General features: G+C 36.6%; 1 protein-coding gene across 1 annotated transcript; it reads right to left on the bottom strand.

Moving 5' to 3' along the window:
• Positions 1–489: 489 nt before the first annotated feature.
• LOC144632690 (signal recognition particle subunit SRP68-like) lies at positions 490–25,802 on the bottom strand. Its single transcript, XM_078491394.1, has 13 exons — positions 25,686–25,802; positions 22,713–22,779; positions 17,883–17,996; positions 17,154–17,349; positions 14,669–14,751; positions 13,892–14,099; positions 13,498–13,737; positions 12,562–12,810; positions 11,628–11,722; positions 11,113–11,242; positions 10,914–10,989; positions 10,278–10,327; positions 490–831 (listed from the first exon to the last, which is right to left on the bottom strand). The coding sequence occupies exons 1-13, from the start codon at positions 25,789–25,791 to the stop codon at positions 601–603; spliced, it is 1,845 nt and encodes a 614-aa protein (XP_078347520.1). The 5' UTR covers positions 25,792–25,802; the 3' UTR covers positions 490–600.
• Positions 25,803–25,891: the final 89 nt, after the last annotated feature.

Here is a 25,891-nt window from a genome sequence, read left to right on the forward strand (position 1 = left end):
CCGTTGTAATCTTCTCAAATTTCGCCCATCTATGCCCCTTTTGGCCTTTCTGCGTTTCTTTTGAGTTCCTCTACAGTTTTAAGCCGTTGTTGTGATATTTGAGTCAATACTACTATGACCAGTTGGTCAGTGCCGAAATTGCCTAAAATTGCGTGACATAGCCCCTTTAAGTACCAGCCACCAACCGCTTTGGCAGAGGTGGCTATGCTGTGGTTCAATTTTACCATTGGTATAATTTGGTATTTGCATTTGCTCTGGTGCATGTAATACATCATTATAAATAAAAAGCAAAGGAAAATACCAGATTTTACCAAACATAAAATTGAATCACAACACATATTAACATAATACTACACCCTAACAACGTCAAGGGCGGCAAAATTGGGACTCCAGAAGCATGGATTCCCACGGTCAATAAACAACAACAGGAGACTAATACGGTAACGTAACCCTGAGAAAACAATTCACCGGAAAATAACAGTCGACAACTGACACTTTAATACTTTATCTTTATTATTCATTTCACTCATATCAGTCATATTTGAGCATGGAGAATAATCTATGAAGATTCTCTTTTATTTAGTGTTAAAACGTTGTTCATTAGCTTCCAGATCCCCACAGCCAACCCTTGAAATATCCAGCTAATCCGCCAGCCTTCTTCTCCTCTACTCTGTGGGCAAGGGACGGGAATTTCACTTGATTCAGTGCCAAGTCGAAGAACAAAGGCTTGCAAGGAACTGGTTCAAAATCCGGTGGAAATGCAGTCACTTGCGGCTTCTTGCTTGTGAGTGACTGGTCAGTTAAATAGTGATCCAAGCGTTCAGTCAGCGGCTAAATTAAGGAAACAAAAGAAAGGAAAACATAAGCAATCATAGTCCTGACTGAGAATGAACGCGTTGACAGTCCGATTGGGTTGGTGCCTTTTGTAGCTACGTTTGTTGAGTCTAATGCTTGCGTGCGCTTTGCGCATGCGCATTAGACTCTTTGTTATATGAAAAAAGCTGTTAGCAATCCCAAGGGAATGGTTCGGGATCGATAATCGTTCGCTGTAATGTAGAAAACAATGATCAGCTGCAAGAACGGACTCCGTACGGACACGCACGATTAGTTTCAATTAAAAACAGCCAATCAGCGACACGTGTTCCCACGCATAATTAAAAGTTCTTTCTCAAGTCACGATTATTCAACACTTGAACAGGACGAAATAATTTTCCAGTTAAGACATTTGTAAGCTTTTTGTGAAAATAAATCTTCGTTTTCAGTTCAGTTAAGCACTTGTGTTTTCGTCTTGCTTAAAAAGCAAGACGTCTTTGAGAAAAAATATTTCGACGGCGACTCGCGTTTATTTACACAATGCGACCAAATATTTATTTTGTTTTAAAAAATAGAAAACTTTACCTCGGTTTTTGTATTTAAGTCATTCGAATTTTGACCAATTTTTTCTTTACAGTGCAAACAAAAACCTTCAAAAATAAAAGATGTACATGGATAAATGTAAATCAAGTTACGCGACTAAATCAAAATGCGTTTGTTTGGCCGCTTTGCAGTATTACACTGTCCCGGCCTTTGCCATACACTGAAATCGAATTTCATGCTTTTACGACTCTCAGAGATCTTAAGTTCTTCTTACAGCTAGAAAAATCATAAAATGGTTACATTGATATGGAAGTGATGATTCGCGAAATTTGTACATCATGATAAACAGTCTTCGCTCCTGTGTATGGTAGCTCGATAATAATTGCCTAGTTTCCAGCGTTCAAAAGGTCATCATTATATTGACGTGAGCATTTACACCCGTTTTTGTCTCGTGTCGTCATGACGACGTTGTCATGACGACACGAGATAATTGTACAGGGGGATATTTTCCCGCCATGTCAACATTTGCTTTGTGAGGCCGCGGAATTTTCCCGCCATGTCAACATTTGTTTTGTGATCGGATGCCGCCGGAATTTCATATCAAAGAACTAATGTTTCTTTACAAAGGTCGCAACTAACGCGCTGGTTTATCAAACAGTAAGTTAGGAGTATTTATTGTAAAGGGCTTATTATGTAAAAATACAGGCACGCTAAAAAGAGATGACGTTTTTTTCTGAACTTGTAGCAAACGAGCAAATTTTAAGTGGTCCAACAGGCAATAAAAATGGAACAGAAATAAGGCCCCTTTTAACTGGCAACAGTGCCTATCCGCTAACGAACTGGCTAGTGAAACCCTACCCGGACAGAGGACGCCTGACTCAGGAGCAGCGAAAGTTTAAAACCTAAAGTTCGGTGCGCTACGATCTGTAGTGGAACGAGCATTTGGCATGTTGAATTCGAAAGTTCGTTGGAGAATTGCGTTGAAAAAGGTTGAACAAAAAACGAGCATCTTAAAAAAGACTATGATTGCTACGTGACTTTTGCACAACTTTGTATTGAAAGGGGTGACCTTTGTGGCATGAATAACAACAATTTAATAACAGAAGATAAACGATTAGATAAAGACAATTATTTTGATGCCAAATCTTTAAAAATGTCAACTGTGGCGTTTGTTTGTTCAAATCTTGCGTTGTGCTGTTCCATACTTTTTCCCACATTTCAAGAAAAGAACTCTGCCAGTCTGGAGTCGTACTTTTTTGCCTTTCTTTCTTCAGGCGGTTCTGATTCATCGAGAGAAACATTTACACTTTCGATTTGCAAAGCCTCGTTTACACTCGGCTCTGAGGTAAAGGTAGAACTCAATGTATGACCGAAAGAGGGAAATTATATTTGATGAGTTTTCTTAGGATTGAAGAGCAGAAATGTCAATCTAAAGCGCAAAACATACATTGTTTTTTATTTTTTTGACCCGAAGATTGACCTGAGTCAAGAGGCACTGCATGTAGCTTCATATATCCTGCTGTGAATTCCACGCTACAATGAACACAACTTTTAGACGACAACAACAGCCTTTTCAATGCATGAATGAAGCTCTAAAGAGGAATACACGTAGATGTGACACATTTTTTTTTCTTTAAATTAGCTGTACGCTTTTCAATTTTGGATATATTTGAGCTGCAGCCAGCAGTTATCAAGAAAAATACAGACAAGTTTTACGTTCTTAAAATAACATTCTAACCTTTGCCGACAAGATTGTACTGAAAATCAATGAAATTAATTGTAACTCAAGCAGAAAACGCGTAGAAGAAGAATGAAATACACCAGGTTATTACAAACGCATAATACAATGTACTAAGCGAAAGAGAGAAATTATATTGATGAGTTTTAGAACGGATCTGAAAAGCAGAAGTGTCTAATAATCAACAAGATGTCATTAGATGGACCTGCCTGTAAATTTTTCGTTGAATTGAATTGAATTGAATTGACTTTATTTCCCATAATAGAATAATACAGCATGTATATTTGTCTGTTACAATCTGCATTAGGGAGGAAGACTAAGGAAACCCTCGCGGGCTTTTACAAAGTAGTCTCCCTTATAAAAGTTCGCTATCTAATTTTAGTCAGATGGTATCAGAGATTGGAATTATATAAAAAATTTACAAACCATTGCAAATGATGTTGAGCTAAGCTATGTAGTCGATTAACAAAATAAGATCTATGTCAGTATCAATTTTGCAAATAGAATTGCTTCATTTTCGTTTTAAAGATTTTTAAAGATGCAGAGCATTTGATAGTCTTTGGTATTTCATTCCAGATGTTAATTATCTTTTTCCTAGTGGAGTATTTCCCATAATTTGTTCTGTTAAATGTCTTGTGAAGCTGCTTTGATCCTCTAGTATTATAGCTATGCACTTTAGAGTTCTCTATGCAGAAGTCTTCAAAATAAGGTGGAAGTACTTTGCTATTAAGGCTGAAACTGAATGAGGCGATAAGTAGATCATTTATTTGGTGTATATTTAAAAGATTTAGTTTCTTAAAAATTTGAAGGGATGGTGCAGTGTATGATGAAAAAGTTATTATTCTTAATATTTTCTTCTGTAATTTAAACAACTTTTCCAATCGCGTTGGATAAGTATTAGCCCATACGATATTTCCATAATAAAGGTATGGGTATATTAAACTATAGTACAACATTCTCAGGAGTGGTTGACTAATGTAAAAGCGAATTCTACAAAGCACACCTGTAGTTCTAATGATCTTTTTAGTGACATAATTTATATGGTCTTTCCACGTCAGGTGTTGGTCAATTATGATTCCCAGAAATTTGGTGTGTTCAACCCGTTGTAGCATCTCGTTGTTTAATTTTAGACTCAAATGTTTTTTCAGTTTCCTTTTATGAGATTTGAAAATAATAAAATTTGATTTTTTTACATTTAGAGTTAGTTTATTTAGCGTTAGCCATTCTTGGACATGAGCTAATTCCTCATTTATTAACAATTCTAGTTCATCTAGGTCTTTACCTGAACAAAAAAGATTAGTATCATCAGCAAATAGAATAGTAGATAATTTATTGGTTGAGTCGGTAAGGTCGTTGATGTATATTAAAAATAGTAACGGTCCAAGAATAGATCCTTGTGGGACCCCACAAGTAATTATCTTTTCTTTTGACCTTATGTTATTATATTTAACAATTTGTTTTCTGTTGGAAAGATAATCTTTGATCCAAGCATGACATTTGCCACGAATACCATAGAAATAAAGTTTTTTTAGAAGGATATCATGATTTACCGTGTCAAATGCTTTTGATAAATCAAGAAATATCCCTACTGTGAATTCGTTATTTTCAATGGCTTTTGTTATCTTATCGACAAGTTCAATTATCGCATGATTAGTAGAACTTTTACTTCAAAATCCATACTGACGGTCAGTAAATATTCCATTTTTATTTATATAGTCAGTCAGTCTTTTATGCATTAGTTTTTCAAGTATTTTAGAAAAAAATGGAAGTACGGAGATCGGTCTATAATTCGAAAATACATTTTTTTCGGATGCCTTATACACTGGTGTTATCAATGCTACTTTAAGACCATTTGGGATTTTACCGGTAGCAAAAGTCAGATTAAAAATGTGAGTTAATGGAACAGATACATAAGGAGCCACATATTTTATAACTTTGCTTCTAATTTCATCAATACCACAACTAGATTTACATTCTAGTTTATCTATTATTCTGTTGACCTCGTCAGGACTTGTGTCATATAAAAAAATTGAATCTTTATAATTACCTTTAAGATATTTATAAAACTTATCAGTATCATGGCTGAATTCTTTAGCGAGTTTGGGCCCAACATTAACAAAATAATCATTAAAATTATCTGCAATCAAATTTGGATCATTTATTTCTTCGTTTTTATCATTTAAGAACAACCTTGGTAAGTAGCTTTTTAATCTTTGTTTATCAAGTAATTGATTGATTGTATTCCAGGTAGATTTGATATCATTTTGAGCTTGACTAAATTTTTTACAATAATAATTCTTTTTAGCAATTCGTATTAAATGGTTTAATTTATTGCGGTATTTTTTATACTTTTGTTCATTATTTATTGTAGGACTCTTGATAAATTTTTTGTATAATTTTTCTTTTGTTTTTGAAGATTTTATTAGGCCTTTAGATATCCATAGATTGTTGGACCTTTTAATATTTTTTGATTTATACTTTTTAAGTGGAAAAAAATTATCATATATTTCGAAAAATTCTTTAAAGAATGATTCATACGACTCAGTCGGGTTACTTTTCGATAATGTAGATTGCCAATCACAATTTTTTATTTTGTCAGCAAAAAGTTCTAAAGATTTTTTATCGATTTTCCTTGTTGTGTAACTACCTGAATTTGGTATTGATTTTATTATATATATATATATTTTTTTTTAAACATTTGTAAAGCGCCTAGAGCAGGCCTGGATAGGCGCTATAAAAATATATTTATTATTATTATTATTATTATTACAGGGCAATTTTTCGTCTCGAGTTCTGTAATAGTGAAGATAGGAAGGTGATCGGATATATCATTTAATAAGATGCCACTTTGATGCCCTATTTTGTTAGCATTGTTAGCGAAGATGTTGTCAATTAATGTCGCAGTTGATTTGGTAATCCTAGTAGGTTTTGTAATAAGTGGTATGAAGCCTGAGGATGACAACTGATTAAAAAAGATATTTGAGAAGTTACTGCATTCGTATTTTAAAAGGTCAATATTAAAGTCGCCCAAAATATAGCACGGCTTATCCGATTTGTCTAATTTAGTTAAAATCGTATTAATATCATTTTTAAAACCATTGAAGTTGCTACTTGGTGGTCGATACATTATGCCAACGATAATATTTTTACATTTTTCATTTAACATTTCAATAAACAGAAATTCTGTATTGCTATTGTTCTCTTCATTGACTAGATCATTTCGTATTTTGATTTTAATATAATCCCTAGTAAAAATACAAATCCCCCCTCCACCTTTATTCTGCCTGTTAATTTTAGTTAAGTTATACCCAGGGATTTTAAAATTGTCACCATCCATATCATTTAACCAAGTTTCAGTAAGCGCAATTATTGAGAATTTATGGGTTAACAAATGTAAGTAATTTAACAAAGCGTCAAACTTATTTCTCATACTTCTAATATTTAAATGTAAAAAAGATAACTTGTTCTCAGTCAGTTGTCTTTTTGCGACTAAACTATTAAATTCGGATGATGTGTAGAAATGAGATGTAGAATTTGGTACTATATCTCTGTCATTGATATTCTCCTGGACTTCTAGTAGATCATGTTGATATGGGCTAAACTCAATATTTTCTATCCTGCTTCGGTCAAGTAAAGATATTCCATTTTCGGATGTTTCAAGAAAGCTGTCATCACTAAAATTATTGAACGGCAAGCAAGCATCTACGCATTGATAACAAATGAACTCCTTATCTGTGCAAGACAGATTTGTTATACGTAAACAATGCCTATTATTATGATAATAGTTATTGCAGATGTTGCATGCTATCAACCTTTGATCTTGGGTTATTTCGAAATCACAAAAATTACATGATTTACTCTCGTTAGTAATAGTGATTTAGGTTAAAAAATCAAATAATATATACATAACTAAGGTTTTAGTTTGCTAGAATAAGGATCTCTAAATTAAATGACGATTTAATCCAGACTTAGCTTACAGGTCCAGCGACATTCATCCGATTTAAAACCGCATCTGCTCTTCGTTGGCTGATGTTCCCCTGTAACGCTGGCCATTTATATAAAGTTTGTCTTTAATAAGTTTTACAGTGTGTCCTTCATTTTTTGCTTTTTTCATCTCCGGGTAGAGCTTTTTGCGTGCTTCCGCAATTTCTTTCGGAAACTGGTCTGCTATTCCGATTTTTGTGCCTTTCAGGAGATATGCAGACTTCCGAATGTACTCTTTATCTTGATATCGTAGGAATTTAGCCACAATAGGTCGAGGTTTTCCATCGTCTCGTTTTCCACCAAGCCTGTGGGCTCTCAATTTCAATTTCGTTAGACTCTTTGATGCCCATTTTTGTTTCAAGCAGTTCCCTCAATACGGCAGAAGGATTTTCCTTTTCCTGCTCTGGAAGGTTGTAGAATACAAGATTGGATCGCATTGATCGTGATTTCATATCCACGAGTTCCCTGTGTAATTCGGCATTTCGTGCTTCGATCCTTGCGATGTTCTCCTCTAGACTCTTAATTGATGAATTTTGCTTCTTCTGTTCTTCCTTCAATTCATCGGTCGTGTCGTTGACAAAGGTGAAGGAGTCTTTCAGCTCTTTGATTTCAACATCGACACGTGCTAGGTGTTGTTCTATGTTGTCTAATTTGTTAAGTTTGGTATTAATTTCACCCAATATTTTCATAATGTCGGACTCTCCATCGTTTTGTACTTTCATTTGTTTAGCACTTGGCTTCACTGGAGTGCTCGATACTGAATTATTCAGTTCTTTTGCGGAGCGCTTAGAATTCGTGCCCATTTCTGATTCGTGTACATTTCGTGCCCATTTCGTTGTCGTTGTTGTGCATAAAACGCTAGTATACCGCAACTTAAATTGAGCGAGAAAAGCAGTTTTTAACATGAAGCTCTAAAATCTCTTTGGAGTGTCTTGTCTTGTGGTCGCTTGTAAAGTTTTAATTTGTGCAATTGTGAGATGTATCAGAATAACAGCTTCACCTTGCCAATTTAAAGAATAGCGTGCTTTCATTTGATATCTATTATTTTATCTTGAGAGTTTTGGAAAGTAGTTGAAAATCATTTCTGCTTACAACGCGTAGGAAAATGGTGGAGGTTTCAACAGGATATTTACTGTTACAGCTGTATTTATAGAGATTACAGTCGTGGAATATAGCAGATATAGCTTTTATATCAACGTAACTAGTATACCTAAGAGGATACCAAAGGGGGGTTCGTGATCCCGTTTCACGCACAAGTTTTAACCAAATTCACGTGTCACGTATGCTTGAAACAGCAGAATTCACGGATCACGTTTCTTTTCTAACTATTTTTCACGCGTCACGGTCTAATTTTTGCCGTATTTTCACGCGTCACGGACTAATTTTTGCCCTTTTCACGTGTCACGCATAAACCCTTTGCCCCCCTCACCTAATGGTAAAAATGTTGCTGAAAGAGAGGACGATGTAAATATCAGTTGTTCGATCTGTAAGCATTGTTCTTATCTTTGTGTAGACAACTTTTTTTTAAATTTAGCCGCGGCAACAGATTGTATCGGGGTTAAAGAGGGATTGTAATCTAAGCAATTAGTTGGCGGTTCGGGATTGAATGTCAAAGTTAATCTTGCACACATATGCATAGCACATGTCGTTTGAACAAAAGGTTTGAATCGTTTGAATCGTTAGTCGATTGAATACCCAACCATTTTAAAGTTATGACCAGTTATGGTACAGCATAGTAAGCTCTGTGTAGAAGTTAAAGTCTCTCTTTAAAAGTGAGATTTGTGCGAGTTAAACACTACTACATAGTTTATTGCGTACGTTCGCGCGGAATCACGTGTCAAGCAAGATCGAATGTTTTCTATTAAGCAGAACCTAGCAGAATATTTCATTCAGTAGATTTCATCCAATAAGCAGACCAGAGTCTAAGCGCGGGCCGGCCGAAAATAGCGAAGAAAATGACTGTAATTTACACTTTCTTCAGCCGCTGCGTTGTAGCTTTGGCGTTACAAAAACATTAAGACCGGCTCAAGAGTGACCAAAACCAAATTTCTCCTCACAATATCAATACTAAATCAGGAGAAGTGGTTATAAGAATTAACAAAATCATCACCACTCGCTTGTCATTATCACTTAACAGGCTAAGCGTTCACGAATAAACACCCAAAGCGATATCTTATATAGCGTGAAGAAAGCACATGGAAGTCATAGTATAAGTATACAGTAGAATGTATGCTTAGTGAACCAAAGTGCAATACAGCGTTTTTCCACAGCTAAGTATCCGTCTGTCATCTTTTTCTGCTGTTATTGGAGTCCTATAACTGATCAACGGCCAGATGCTGAAGTGTACTTTGAATTTTGTTTTTTTTTATGTTACATACACGCTTTTCAATTTTTGATATCATTGCAAGCAATAAATAGACGTGAAAAGCGATCTCTTTTTTAAATAAACTCTAAAAAGTGACACGAGACACTAAGCCCAGAGGGCTTTTGATTAGGAAAATCTGTCACTAAGTGCTTACAGTACAATGGAGTAACAGTCACTATTTCAAGTGCTTTTATTGCAAAATCTGTTTCAAGAGTCATCATGAAAATAGTGAAAAATCTGAAAGAAAACGATGTGAAGTTCTTCAACCGTTGTTGTAATGAACATGCTTTTTGTAAATCGTCACGCAATCTTGTCCAAATGTTTAATCGTTTCTGCTTTTACGGACAATACGGAAGAAGTAACATCAACTCCTGTTCATACTTTAAATTTTGTGAAGCATATAACATTTATGACTGTTTCGTTTTCATCCATAATCATCCACGATGCCCCTAGCTTGCTATAAGCATTTTAAATTAAACTCCCGAACACAAACCTCTAACCAATTTTAACCGGCTTACGAAAACCGCGCAATCTGTATCACTATGCCATACGGCATTAGACTCATGTCACCCTTGGTGACCTATTTTTAAATACGGTATACACAACTAAGGCAGTTGAAAAGAAACCTGAAAAGAATTCAGGCTCCAGCGGTATCTGCAGCTTTGAATTTTGCCACTTCTTTTCAGACGGTCTAGCACTGAGCACAGTGGTAGGTGTGGCAAAGGGGGCAGGAGGAAAGAGGCAAATTCAGTTTCACAGACACAATACGACAAAAACAAACATGAAACTAACGAGGCAAAAAATAGAAATAAAGAAATAGAAAAAATATAGTACCTTCTCATTCAAAGACATATCAGCTATTTCATCTGCCACAACTTCTTTTTCTGTCAAAAATAAAAGTCAATTGCGATGCGTTTTAGAAACGACCACGTACTAAAACGAAAATCTGTCTCATTCTTTACATCATTTACTGGCATTACATTTTTCTTGCTGCATGAAGAGAAAAGTGTAAGAAATATGAACCATGTCAAGTGATGTTTAAGCTTCCTTTTAATTCTGGCAACTTAATGGGTTATGACACCACAAAATGACACCATATTACTGCCGCCCCTCCCCCCCCCCCCCCGGCGGCTTTTTTTTACCGTCTTGTGGAGGAGAGCAGATGGGTAGGAGGGAGGGGGAGGCAAATAACTATAAATACTGGTAATCCTTCCCTTTTAATTAAACTATTTTATCTTCCTGGCAAGGGGAGGGGGGAGGTAAAACAAGTGGAAAGGGAGCTTTACACAGCATTGACATTGAGTCAAGATGAAACGTATGACTACAACAGAAATCTGTTTAAGATTAGGTTCAAGCTGCGCCCAGTAGTGAGTGATAATTATGTACATGCAGACCTTGAGGACCAGATAATGTCTTTCTTTTAGCATCCAAACATCCAAATAAAATTGCACTTTAAGTAGCACATCTTACCTAAAATACAGGACGCATGGGCAGAACATTTAAAACCTTGAGCTTGTGACATCAGTTCCTGGAGACTGCTTATTACCTAATGTGCAACAACAAAAAAACTTTACCTTATGCACAACAACAAACAAAATTACTTCATGAACTTGCAGAAAATATGTAACTACTTAACTAAGACTATGGTAAAATAAAATACAAATTTAACCTTGGTGTGTGATTCGATTTCTTGGAAATGCGTGACAGCAGAGGTTGCATGACTCAATACACGGTTATACAGTGACACTGCCTCGCGCCATTTCTTTGCCAACAAATATGAATGGGCCACAAACAAGCACCTGCAAATAGAAAAAGAATAACAGGAAAGTGTCCAGTTGTCTTAAAAACTTGCAGATCATGTATTGCTTCAAATAAGTGGTGTGGTTTATCTGCAAGAATATCTAGAAAATATTTTTTTTTATTTTCATTTTTTTAAATTTTAAGTATCTCCCTGGCAACAAATTTACTGTACACAAATTAAACTTATCCATGTCAATCTTTTTGTACTAACTGACAATCGACTGATAATTCTATCACAACTGCCTGATTATTAATCAAATATTAATGTTTCACAAATGAATTGTCCGTAATTGCCCAAAGAAGAGAGCTACAGTATGCTGAGTTACTATTCTTCACAAACAAACAAGAAAGCAGCTGCCATCTCCTCCAGCTAGATTTATATACCTGTGGGCTTTGTATTCCAGCATTTGAGCAGCAATCTCTTTGGAGAAAGTCAAATCTTGGTCAATCCCAGGTAAATCAGCCATGTCAGACAGATTCTACAAGTGAATTTAACACATGATTTGTACATACAGTTAAACAAATCAGTGATATTTTATTGTGTTGTTCATTGTAGAAATAATCCTTAAACAAAGTTGTACCAAAACTGTAACATAATAATATGATTAAATGTATTTTATTTGCCAACTTCAGTCAGAGCAGAGAGCGGAGGCAAATCAGCCATGATTTCGCAGAGCAGAGGCCCACAACCATGGAACAAGGAGAATCATGTGAATCATGAGGAGCTTTCCAGCAGCCAAAAAGACCGCAGAGCAGAGGCCCACAACCAATATGGAACAAGGAGAATCATGTGAATCACGAAGAGCTTTCCAGCAGCCCAAAAGACTGTAGAGCAGAGCCCCTCGACCATAGATTTAGGAGGAGAACCATGCATTTGATTTTTCAAGGTTTAACGTAAAGGTTAACCTCAGCTTACATTTTTGATATCGGACATCCATGTTATTGTCAATTGACAGGAATCAAAATAAGGTGTCTGTTGGCCAGTATCACAACCATATCGCAGGCTCAGGTTTAGAACTCATCGAAGTAAGGTTTTTAAGTGAGCTGCTGATTAGGTCGTGTTTTCCATTGTATCGCAGGCTCAAGTCCTTAATTTTTCTGTCTTTGGTGAGTAAATTCAAATTTGAATAAAGGGTAAAGTAAATAACCTGGGAGCACTACTTTTAGGCTTGGCTAAATCTATTTTATAAAACTATGCCTTTTAAGTAAAATGGTGTAAAGAGGTGGTATAAAGTTGTTTTTATATACTGGTAATATAATGTATAACTTAAACATAAAGATTCTCAGGGAATATACTTGTAAATGAAAATAAATATACCTGTAAAATGTTGTCATATATTCGCACAAGGTCCTCAGGTTTAGCAATCTTCTTGCCAGGCCCAGCATCTGCTGGTGCTTCTTCAACAGAATTTTGTAAACTGGCTGGCAAACAACTCTTCATTGACTCAGCCATAAGCAAGTTCCTTTCCACTGTTTTACTCAGCCGGATGTATGTGATGTAAATGTGTAGAAATTGCATATTTCCCATTTGTGCCTCCGTCTTTTGAGAACGCATTTTGCCAGCACTCTACAAAACAGAAAACAGTGCTTAAATATTTAGCAAATAAAAAATGTGCTTGCTGTCACAGCATTATTAAAACCAAATCTGTGCATTTTATTGCAACAGAAGTTCTTGTGAGTAGGCTATTTTTAGCACAAACCTTGCATGCAAGAAAATGACGTACCGGTAGTTTATTGTGAAGAAATGATGTTGTGCATATGCAATGAGATTTTTGCAAATTGTTGAAAATAAACAATAGTTCGTAGTGCCGTAATTGGATTGTGAGGGCCTCTCATTTTGGAGGACTATGGAAAGAAATCTAGAAAAAACAGGCAAAATTTTCTTCACCATCAGCCTGTTTGTCGATAGGAACTAATTCGGCTAATAAACCAGGTACCAGAAGGCAAGCACTTCTCACCTCAATTTTTTAATATATTTTATCGGCGAAATGTACATAAAAAAATTGGCACTGTTGCTCTTTGACATGGTAGAGGAAAAGAAGTAACATGCCCAGTCACTTCATTACAAGCTTCATGTGGTGAAAAGAAAAAAAGCTTTTGTGACATAAAGACAATTCTACCAGTACTTTACATTTTATACCTAAAAAACATTGCATTGAAGAGTAGCTAGTAGAGGATAAACACTAAAAACCAGGCTAACTTGCAGACACAACATCTAACAAACATTCTCTACAAATAAATGGCACAAACTTACAGTGTCTCCCTTCAACTCATCCTTGATGGCTTGCAGAGCATCCTTGCACTCCATTAGTAAATTGTCATACAATGTCAGCTTGCTATCCAGTGTGTCAGCTCTGTCCAATTCTCTTGCACTTTGCTGAGCATGCAGTATGAATGAGCGCACTTTCTCATTCTTAACTGGCACAGTGTGGCCACGCCAGCTCACTTCCGTCATTGCAGAAGCTTCTTTATCTCGTGTTTGAGCAATGACCTCCTGAAATGGAAAACCAAAAGAGTTTAAAATCAAGTTAGCGTTTCTACAATACACTAAAACAAGCTTGTAAGCAAGGTTTTCCAGAACGCAGAATCTTTTTCATCGTTGTTACAACAAGAAACTTTTCATTTCAGGCTTATAAGCATGTACTCACATCAATCTTGGCTGTTAGCACTGGATCATGTGTTCCACCAGCAGCAGCAGCACTCAGCCTCAGCTGCATCAGATCACTGATATCTGTGCTTCCCTCGTCAAGATTGTAGGCACAGTATCTGATGTTAGGAGTGATCTCTTCAACCCGCTGTAGATACATGCTACGCTGCTCCTCAGAAAATGCACCAGCTAGTTTTTCATAGATGGTCCTAAACCAGGAATTGAGTGCATGAAAATTAGAGAAACTGTGCAGCACATCATGTACAAACCTATCCTGTGAACAGGATCCCTAGTGGGGTAGAGGGCAAAAAAACGAGCTCTCTCTTCCCCAGGCCATGCTTGCTGTTCTACAGCTTGCTCTGCTCACGATATTGTTGTTCCCTATACTGTTCACAGGCTAGTGCAAATTGTATGTGAACATACATGTAAATTGTTTTAAATAACTTCCACAGAACCTGCTTTAACAAATTCTTGTTATTGTATCACACCAAAAGAGTATGATAAGCCTCATGTGTCACGCTAGGTGGAAATAAAAGTGTTAAAATATTGATTTACATGTAGCAAAGCAGTCTAACTGAACAAACCACCAGCAACAAGAATAATTCACTAATTCAATGACAGAAGAAAAGAAAATCATAGCAGTTACTCACAAATAACTGGAGTCACTCACACCTCAGGTGAAAAGCAAGTATGATTGAGTTGCCAGTGTAACCAATTTAGAATTCCACCATGTTGGCTAAAAATTATGTAGAATTTTTCATGACATAAATAAACTTACCTAGCATGGCCAAATAATTCAAGTGCCTCTTTCCAGTTCTGCAGCTCAAAGCTGACATTTCCTTTCATGTAAGCTGCATAAGCCTGTTTATGGATTCAAATAAATAAACACAGATTATAAAAATCTCCTGACACACTCTGGACACCACAATTTTATACAAAATGGACATTTACACCTCTCAGTGAGACATTGAGCATCCCCATTTCTTTTATATGGGAGTCACCCCTCCCCTGAGGAATTTGAGAACACAATTTAGAATTAATATACATGTATTTCTCAGACAAGTGTTTGAAAAAAACTGGAGTGCTCTTTGATAGTATACACTGTATGCTACCGGTTTCTACGTCCATGTATCTACAGTAAATAATAATATACATTTAACATGCAGAAAACAGAAAAAACACTGTAGATCTTCAATTCTTGCACCCTGATGAACCATACAGTACAATGCACTTTTTAAGTTTAATAGAGCACATGGAGCATCCAATATACATAGATCTATTTACCTACTAGAAGATGGTTTTCCATGTTCTATAAGAAAATAATGCACGCTTAAGGTCTATAAAAGCTGCTGGTGGATGGCGAGGGCATTCAGCTGCTTTCATAGACCTCAAAATGCATTATTTTCTTATAGGACATAGGAAAACCATCTTCTAGTGGGTTTAGAATATAGCGTAAAGAGCACAAAACTCACAAGACTCGCAGCCGCTCACGGCCGCTCACGGCATTTACAAACGCACGCAACATCGGTAAAAGTGAAAGTTTAGTTTATTCCTTTCTTTGGCGGCTTCTTTATAAATAAACCAAGATACCATTTCATTCATATTTCCTATTTATAGTCCTTTCTCCGACTTCCAAAAGACTCTCACAAAGCCGACAAATCTAGTTGAAATATTTACGCATTCAAGCCTACTTCAATTTCATTCAATGAAAATTTCCATGCGTTCGTTTCGCAGCAAGTTTTTCAAATTTGCCTCTAATTTCGATTTAAAAAGAACAAAAGTGGAGTGTTCTGTCTTCAGATTGTGGCTAAAAAAGGTTTCTTACCTCAAAGCGTTTCTAGAGTCCAGCTTGTTTTGCTAAATAATTTCCAATCAATTTTGGCAGTTCACGGCAAAATTGCGGCGTACACAACTCCAAAGAAAAACAACAAATTTCAACGATTCTATCTTTATCTGTCGCTTCCTTTGGCACTGTCTTACTTCCATTTAAGCATGTAAAACGTTTCTGATAAAAACTTGCTGCTTTGAATAATCATTTAAACAACAAAACAAGAGAATAGAGGCGAAGTCGACGAAGTCGCGCGTTCAGCGAAATTCGACAAACAATTCGCACATCCGGGGTACCGGGCTTCTATTGTTTTCAGCTATGTTCTATAAAAAATAATGCCCGCTAGAATTCCATCGCGCGTATACAGCGGCTATATTCTAAAGACCTGTAAATAATCTCAGTGTAATATTTGGAAAGCCTATTGTGTTGGTAGCGTGAATTTCAGACATCCCTCTGTGCTTGCCTGCTTGCCAGAAAAGGACGTCTGAACACATTTGGGCCTAATGCCGTCCGGTGACGTCACTACCCGAAAACCGGGTAGTGATTTTGATTGGTTGATTTAAAAATTATTTGCATAATTATGTGAAATTATGACTGAATTTTACCGCGTGAGGATTGTAATTTGAAAACGTTTGGAAAGAATTCGAAAGAGTTCACCTTCCCAGAAATGAATTTATTAGTCATTTACCTTGAGTTTATTACTTTACTAGTTTACCTACGGATGAAGAATAGTAATGGAAATCGGTAGGTTTTAAGTTGGCGGCATTCGTCGCTTCGACATGCAGTGTTTTGCCAAATTTATATGTATTCTTGTTTTGTCAACAAAGCCGCTCGACGCTTATGTCCTGCAGCCTCGATGAGCCAGTGATTTCTGAACTCAGTGCCCACAGTCAAGTAGGATATTTTTGAATTCCGTTTCTTGATGCCTCTGTAACCGTCTAAATTGATTTATTTAAGTACTCACGAGTGTGTTGTATTTGTCCGTTGCGTAACATATTATATTTTGATCGCTAGATAAAGCAAATCAGTTCAGATTAAATCGGTTCCGTAAAAGAATATAGCCTGCAGTCGATTAAAGTCTCATTCATTTGTCTCAAGTTTTCAATAGTTTACTATTAAAACAATTTTATACCCTGTAATTTCACAATTTCATGGCCTCGACAGAAACTTTTCTGCATGAATTAAAACCAAAGTGTAGTGACGTCACCGGACGGCATTAGGCCCAAATGTGTTCAGACGTCCCTTCTGGCAAGCAGGCGAGCACAGAGGGATGTCTGAAATTCAGGCTATTGTGTTGGTAAATAACTCATAAAACTAAAAGGCAAACTAAAGGTCACAATTCTTCTCAAAATTTAATTAATCCCATAAGATTATCTTTGTACACTGAAGGAAATGGAGATTAAATACATTACTCAAAAAGTGGACTATTCTATACCTGGGCCTCAAGTTTAGTCCTGGCATCACAAGCATCAGCATAACACAGCTCTTCCAATTGATTAGCATGGCTTGCAGCCTTGCGCAGCCTTCTGATGTAATGAAACTTTTTGCGTAGTTCAGTGTTAGCCAAAAGTTTCAACTCCATTGCATGGCTCCAAGCCCTCTCTGCATCCATTAGAGGAATGTGCAAATACCTTGAGAAAACAGTTTAAATATTCAACAATAAATACAAGTAGTTACTGACAATAATAATATTATTATTAGTAATGTCTATGTTGTGGTTCAGTTTTACCCTTGGAACAATTTGGTATTTTCTTTTGTTATGGTAATGTATTATAATCAATATAATCAATACAAAACAAAGGAAAATACCAAATTGTGCCAAAGGCTAAAGCTGTCAAATGGGTCCTGCAGACCTAAAACCAAATAGTTTTTAAGAATTCTGGCTACTTAACTTAACAAAACTCCTGCCTCTTTATACTTTGTAGTGGAATCAACAAAGCTCACATGGCCTGGACACATGAAACTGGTCAGAAAGTGAGTACTTTAATTTAAATTCACCATGTTGTATAATTTGCCTGAGTTTTGATACTGATGTGTTTACTTAACTTACTGTCTTAGTTACAGTACAAGTATCTCTTTTGCTCATTTGGAGTATTTCTACAAGAGTTAGTTCCAGCAGTCCTTTGTTACAACTACAGAACATGATCAAGAATGCATCACTTACTTTACATCTTTGAGCAATTCTTGTGTTACTTTCTTTGATTTAAATGCGTGTCGAGAACCATGCAAGAAATTCATAGTCTTGTACAATCGCCTCAACCTCCTCTGACAGTATTGCCTATAAAATAAGGAGAAACTCAGAGACTGTGATTTTCAGTTAACAACTGCAGAACTTGTTTTGTGTTTCACATCATCAAGTTTGGAGATTTACCATTCCATATTCTTGCACGCACCTACAATTTTCAGGCGAAAACATGAAAATTATATGAAATAGTATCAACCTCAAACTTTTGAACAATTTTTGTGTGGATTTCCACACAATGTTATGGTGCAGTTTTTTCCGATTGGGGGGTCACTTTCCGTAATTCAATTAAGTGCTTACGGAAGCCGGATTCGATAGTGTTCGGAGAATCCGAAGTTTCGGTGGCAGTGAACCATTCGATCAGTATCGAGTAAGTCGCAATTTATTCCTGAATCTAGAAGCGACTTTGTCACTCAAAAGAGTCGACTTGTGGCAAGTGTAAGGTCTCGACTGTCTCGTAAAAGCGGCGCCGCGAGTTAAGGAATCAACTGCCTAAAAGAGACTTGTTCGCGAAGAGTCGAAGTGAATTTCCTTTTGAAAAAGAAGAAACTCGTATTTATAGAGGCACAAGTAACTCTCCGTGTTAAAAGGATGAAACTCTTTCAGGAAGGAGGATATTTCTCCGTGTTCAAATGTGGGTCAAATGTGAAAAGGGTGAAACTGCATCGGTTGCCGAAAATACACACAGCATGAATGCGCAATGAGTCATCAAAACAAGCTCGATGATCATGTTGTTTGACATGTCTTGGGCTCCGGAATATAATTCACGTACTCCATTTGGCTCTCAAGTCATGAATGATGTCGAATTCAGAACTGCCCAAAAACATTGTCCTTAAAGTATAAAAATAACACCAAATCGTAAAATTTGCATATTGAAACTGTGCGACAAAATAATTTAATTGTTGGTTGAAATTGAGTCCTTTGCCGCTCCTCAAACCACCGACTCGAAAATTAAAGAACAGTGAATATTTCTTGAAGAAAAAAAATATTACTCTGCCTTTCTAGGCAAGCTACTAAGAAACTATACATTAGTGAAAGCTTATTGAAACGTGCTTTTCCCAGAAAGGTTATAAAACGGCAGCAACGCATTGAATAAAGAAAATAAGTTTATCGAGGAGTTGTTTACACAGGCGATCTGAGACAGTTCACGTGCTTGCACGCAACATTTCTTTTTGAATGAAAATAAGTATCCTTTCTTGTTAGCGGTAAGGGTAGGCTTTTGGTTTCAACGAGTGCTCCAATCGGAGAGTGTAGTGTTTGACTCCGAAATATATGTAGCAACTAAGATTAACCTTCTACATGTAATTATATAGCTGTCAGTAAATCCTATATTGTCAGCCCAGCTATTTTTCCTTAATTTCTGAGAACTGTCCAATTTGAGATTAAATTTGGATAGTTTCAATTAGGACTTTCAGGTAAAATGCACAAACTGTCCAATTTAAGAAAAATTGGACAGTTTTGTCTCAGCCAATCAAATCGAAGAAAAAACAACATGTGACGGATATTAGCCAATTAGCACAAAGCATAGCGTCAGCCCTGTAAACTTGTCGCATTGTTATAGTCGACAATGGCGGAATTCAGAGGCAAGTTCGCTACGTTTTTACATTCTTTTCGAGCTTTTCAGCAATAGTAACAACAAAGAGAAATTTTCTACATTGTCAGAAGAGGAGATAGCTACACTAAGAAGCAAAAACCAAGAGCAAAACACCTCAAATAGTACAAAACTTGGGTGAACGTAAGTGCAGCGAAGCGAAGCAAGAAATCTTTCAGATATTCGTAGCCATGAGCTAGACGCAATTCTCTGTCTTTTTTTTTGCTGAAATTCGAAAAGAAAAGACGGCGATGAAGTACGAACGATATAGTGGAACGGAGTATGTCAGATTCAAGAAGTTGTTACGCTCTTCGGATATTTTGTTTACGACTTTCATTGATTGATGCAGTGTTTTCACTCACTTTGTAGCAAGCTTCGCAAACTCATCGAAACTCAGGTGAATAAAATTGCACTGTTTTGTTTAAGTTTGATTTGTGTAGACAATGCTTTGAGTGAGTTGCATGTGCTGTGTTTATATGCCTACTATTGTTGATTGCTTATCCCGTTCTGGACATAAGTTTATTGTTTATGCTGGATTGACTGACTACAAGCTATATAATTAATATGTAACCGGACTACATGCTTGTCCAATTTGGAAATAATTCGATTCAAAAAATTCCTCTGACAGCCAAATTGGACTCAGCCTACGGCCTCGTCCAATTTTGGCTGCCCTCGGAATTTTTCTCATCAAATTATTTCCAAATTGGACAGCATGTAGTCCAATTACGTATACAAACCTAGTTCACAGTAAAGCAACAGTTTCCACTTAAAAAAAAAAAAAAAACAGAAAAACGCGGTAAATGTTTCCTTTTTTCAAAAGATGGTATCAGCAGTGAAAGTATCAGAGGTATTGTTTTTTGCACTGCGAAGATTTCACACGGCACGAGTTCTCCTTATAATGTCTGACGGTCTGAAAGCTTTCTTCTGAGGAAATATTCCGCTCTCAAACAAAAGTTTCATTCATAGATGGAAATACTTAGGAAATGTTCAATTTGCGTGACGGATTGTTGATGTAGGGAAAAGGTCATGTTGCTTTAAATATAAATTTGGAAACATTCGCTTTCATGTTTGACAAATCAAAAAATTTTTACTTGCCAACTCGCTTTTTGACATGTTTTTGCTTTTTCTTTTAAGGCAAAAGACAAGAAATTCTTGTAATTCATACTTGGAAACGCGCCGGAGGATTTAAATCTTACATATAATTACATTCGATCTTCTGAAAGTAGATTTGGTGACACGTCCGGCTGCAATGCAGGCTATTTGAAAGCCGATCTTTTGAAATGAATGGAATGCTTGTTCCACTTCTGTGCTAGCATTATCTCCGTAGGAATTTTCACCCAACAAACAATCTACCGCATGAGTGTAGTTTAAACTCTAAACTAAAAATATAACATCCCGAGTATCCCGCGAAAACTTCACCGGCAAAAATTCGAGTGTTTTCTGGTTCACATTTCCTCTTGAAGATCGCCAAGGAAGTGATACCTAAAACAAGTTATTCGACGCTTGGCAGGCGGGAGAACTTTTTAACCCATTGCTTGAGAACATTCATGGATAAAAGGTCATAATAACAAGCCCGTTCCTGTCTAATTTGCATATTCATGTCTACGTACTTGTTCCACTTGACTGCGCATTATCTAACACCTAGCGTAGCGTTTGCTTTCCCATCTCAAGTCAATGCATGAGTGTAGTGTAAACACTACACTAAAAACTAGCTTTTTTAGGATTTTGGGATTTTATTTCCATGAAAAAATGGCATCTGTCGTAAACTACGTGACGATGGGGGGGGGGGGGGGAGGGGATATGAACGGTACGGGAAAGTCACGGTCTTTTTCTGAATACTGATTTTGGTAGTATTTAGGGTGTTTAGTTGCAGAACACCGATGTTTTTAGCTGTCAAGGTCTCGTGTTTAGGGTAACATCATTAAAAGTCACTGCAGACTTATTCAGTTGTGTTGGTAGCCTGAATTTCAGGAGCAGGCGACCAGAGAGAGACGTCTGAAATTCAGGCTACTGTGTTGGCGGACAGAACGCCAATTTTGTTAGTGTTGGAGCATTGTGTGACATCCCCAAAAACGGCAACGGCAACTTAAGGTGTTCCTTGAAATGAAGTGAAGGGTACTTGTTTTCTTCTAACAGTCTTGTAAAAAATTACATGTAATCGATTGATAAGTTCTTTGTTTTCTCGTCTCGTGTCTCAAATTATTCGACTGCAAACTTTAAGGTCCGGTTGAGACGCCGTACTTTTCATGAGCCGAACTCAATTCGAATTTGGGCCGACCCAAATTGACAAAAGTACGCCTCTTGATTCAGACGCCGTACTTTTTGGCCGTTCCTAATACAAAATACATTATAATATAAATATGAATTATTAATACATGGCAAAATACATTATAATAATTTATGAATTGGGATCGGCACACGAAAAGTACGGCGTCTGAATCAAAGCCATTCCAAAGGCTTTCCACAGGCGAAATTCTCGGCCAAGCCAGGCGGGAAGAACGGGTGAGCCGTTCCAAATTGAAATAGCCGTTCTAATTTGATTCAGACGCCGATCTTTTCATGTACTTAATTCAAGGAATTAGGTTCGGCTCATGAAAAGATCGGCGTCTGAACCGGGCCTAAGTTGTTCACTCGTGAGTCGATATTCCAAATGACTATCAACTTAGATTTCAGTGCTTATATGTACAGTGAAATAATTCATAATGGAAGTCCACACATGTACGCATAGCGGACTTAAACTGTTATATTATTTGCCAGAGCTTACATGTATCATCAGAATTTGTTTTTTCAAAGCTAAAACAAAAAACTGTTTTTTCCCTTCTAAATAACATTTAAACAACAAAAATGTAAACGTGTTTTAGATGTTTACACATCCATCTTCACTACTATTACAATGTACAAAGAAGTGAATAAATGGCCCAAAGAAACTATACTGCTAGACAAAGTTTCAAGCGGTTTCACCAGTACAAGAGAAAATTAAATACAAAGTCATGAAGATAGACTTTTAACAAAGAAACTGGAACCTCTACTCCTCCTTCCAAAAAATACACCCATCCCTATCTTAAAAAGGCCTTGTGAGATGCATAATTCTAGTTTCATATACAAACAGACAATTGATCAACACTCCCAATTTCCCTGTAGAAAACAAGCTGTTAGAATACCTATATCTTTGGTAGTCCCCATGCCTAAGCCCATGCTGTCCTTGTGCATCTTTGATGATTGGCAGAACTTGATTTGAACAAAACGTTAAGTAAAAGTCATCTTTGTGGACAAATACACTGTATCTCTATAATAATATCTTTATAGTTATTATAATTATAGTCTCTCTAAACTCAGGATAAGTTTGACTTACTTACAAAGGCATATGTTTTACATGAAGCACACAATATTTACAGTAATAATAATTATTTTTATTTAATAATTTATACCGGTAATTAAGTATGCTTGAAGCCCAATAAGGAGTTATCATGATACATTATTTTTATTCTCTCACAAAATAAGATACACCTTTCTTGAGTCCAAAATGGAAATAAATGTTTAACCATAAGAATATTCAACTAATGGACAAGCAGACACAATTGAACTAAAAGCAATGAACTGATTTTAAATATGCATTTGGAGTCCTGTATAAACGAAAATTGCTTATCATTTATCTCTAATGTGTGAACTTTACAGTAACCACTCAAAAATAAGTTGACAGTCTTGACTTGATCCTCAAAACTAGATTCTAGCATCTGGGAGACTCAAATTTCAAAATGTGAGCATCAAGCATTGAGAATCAAAGTTCAAGGTTGGAAAATGCACTCGTTTCCTGATTCGAGTCGTTTGTCAATTTTGATTTACTTACGCAAATTGATTTTGAGTATGTATTATATTTTTGTTTTTCACAACCGATTTCAGCTGGAATCACGAATCACGGTCCTAAAAATAAGCAGATCATGCATCTCACTAGACTGCCATTTCACATATCACAGCTATATTTGAGTTGATTTTCATGCGTCACACACTATTTTTTGCTCAAATCACGCTACACATAGAACCCCTTTACCACCCTAATAATACAGTTGAAGCCCTCTTAACGGACACTCTCGTAAGCGAACAGCTCTACTTATGGCCGCCTTGTCTGAAACCTCGTTTTAACTCCCATACAACCTTTGTATTTTTACATTCTCGTAAGCGGACATTCCTGTTAGCGGCCGCGGACACTTTTTACAGATTACGACTTAGACTTTTTCTTTGTTTTTAAGCTCCCGTAAGCGGACACCCCAAAGAAAACCCTAAAAAAAACTTCGGTATCTTGTTTTTATCAATCAACTTCACATCGCCGTTCGTCGCAATGATTTACAGTAATTGCAGTATGAAATTTTAGTGTTTGTTTTGTTGTCATCTACGTTCGTCCGGTTATTGTTAGCTGGGCAAGCTCCCGTAAGCGGCCATCTATCCCCTACACCTCTAGTGGCCGCTTTTCGAGAACCATTCTCGTAAGTGGCCAGCTCCAGTAACGGACACTTTTTTCACGTCCTGAGGGTGTCTGCTTACGAGAGCTTCGACTGTAGTGAAGAAATTTTATTTATTCTTTAACATACCGGTAGCAAACAGATTATTCTTCACTCTTGCCTCAGAATTAAGTGAATGGATAATAATACGTTACAAACCCAGATTTTGCAACACAATCGTTGTGGGTTTCTATTCTATTTTAGTATAAATCTACTAGCGTTCTATCACGAATCTGTTTTCTGATTGGCTACGCTACTCACTATCTATTCTGTTGTAGAAGGTGAGTAGCGAAACAGCGTGCGGTTGTCAGCAGAATGGTCGCCGCTTTTTCCCTTTTAAATTGACCGTAAAGAAGGACTTGGATTATTTACTATTCCAGGCGATGCTGGAGAAGATAAAGACTGTACCGAAATATGTAATGAAGATAATACACGGTAAGAAAAGCAATTAAATTCATTTACGCTTTTAAAAGCGGGCGAATCTATAATTTTATAACATTCAGAAATGCTTTTCACCAACAAATGTTGTAGAAATAAAGTTAAAAATTTCTTTGTAAACTAACACAGTTTCATCGTCCCATCGAGGAGCAGTAAAAGAAAGTCTAAACAGATTCGACCTGCAAGTTTTTTTATGCATTAATAAGACTTAAATAGAACAACAAATTGAAAGCGAATTCAAGGTTGCGGGCGACTCGTTCAACTTTTCATAAATTTCTTATCGTTCACGTTTCCTACATTTAAAACAACTTGACTTCCAAAGGGCCTTTGTTAGTCAGTCTATCTTTAAATTGTCATTTTACAATGAAAATCCGGCTTTTAGTTCAATTTCGAGCAAACGACGGTTTAAATAAATCGTGAATGAAATGCAAAGGCGCACACAGAAGCTAAACAGTGCAATGTGGTTTCTTCCTTGCGAACAACTCGCTTAACTTTTTTTTAATCTTTTACGTTTTCGAATTTTAATTAAAAACTTGACTTTCAGGGGCCCTTGTACGTCAGTACATCTTTCAATCGTCATTTTACAATAAACAACTTGGCTTTTCCTTCAGTTTCTGGCATATAACGGTATCAATAAATCGTGAATGAAATGCAAACGCGCACACAGAAGCCAATGCAACGTGGTGCAGTTGTCAATTATCCGCGTGTTGTGTGACTTATTTACATCATTATTCAATAAAAACGAGAGCCTGTCTTGTTGTTAAATTTTGAACGTCTAGGAGATTTATACTAAAACAATTAGATTATTCGCTCTCGATTTCTATGTGTGATAGTTGATTCGGGCTTCGCCCTCATCAACTATCACACGATAGAAATCTCGAGCTCATAATCTAATTGTTAATTATATTAATTAGCATGAAAAGATAATTGTGTTTCCGGCCCTGTTTGGTCAGTCCGTACTCAGTTAAGCGTTCCCCTTCGTCTTGAAACAGTCAAGACCTTGGTTTTACTTGATACGGACCAACCAAAGCCGGTAAATAACATATATGAAGTTGTAACATGTGACGTGTCCTATCCAGAATTAAACTTATTTATAAAAGCACTTCTGATACAGCATTTAAAAGTTATAAACTTCTTCCGATAAGTCTGTTACGTAAAGGCACCAAGTAAAAAAATAACATACCATATATAAAAGGATACTTTCTAAAGTCAATACAGTCTGCTGTGATTCAGGTTCTTCCGATGTTTCGTCCATCTGTTTGTCGGTCTCTTCGTCCGCATGAACAGATTCACTTTGCGCCGACATATTGAAAAGAAAACACGCTAAGAATTCTGGGATGCACTGTTCCCATACACAACGTGTACACAACGTACCTACCCCTCGCTAAACCCTCTACCGGCTGGTT

Source organism: Oculina patagonica, chromosome 12 (assembly GCF_052425735.1).
Source record: "Oculina patagonica isolate OP01 chromosome 12, crgOcupat, whole genome shotgun sequence".
In the NCBI taxonomy this organism is placed as follows: Eukaryota; Metazoa; Cnidaria; class Anthozoa; order Scleractinia; family Oculinidae; genus Oculina; species Oculina patagonica.

Excerpts from the sequence above, each read along its gene's own strand:
- LOC144632690 (XM_078491394.1), bottom strand. The coding sequence starts at position 25,791 with ATGTCGGCGCAAAGTGAATCTGTTCATGCGGACGAAGAGACCGACAAA. Across the intron at positions 22,780-25,685 it reads GACTGTATTGACTTTAGAAA|TTCTGCCAATCATCAAAGAT; the intron begins GTATCCTTTTAT and ends GTTCAAATCAAG. Across the intron at positions 11,243-11,627 it reads CTGGAATACAAAGCCCACAG|GTGCTTGTTTGTGGCCCATT; the intron begins GTATATAAATCT and ends TTCTATTTGCAG.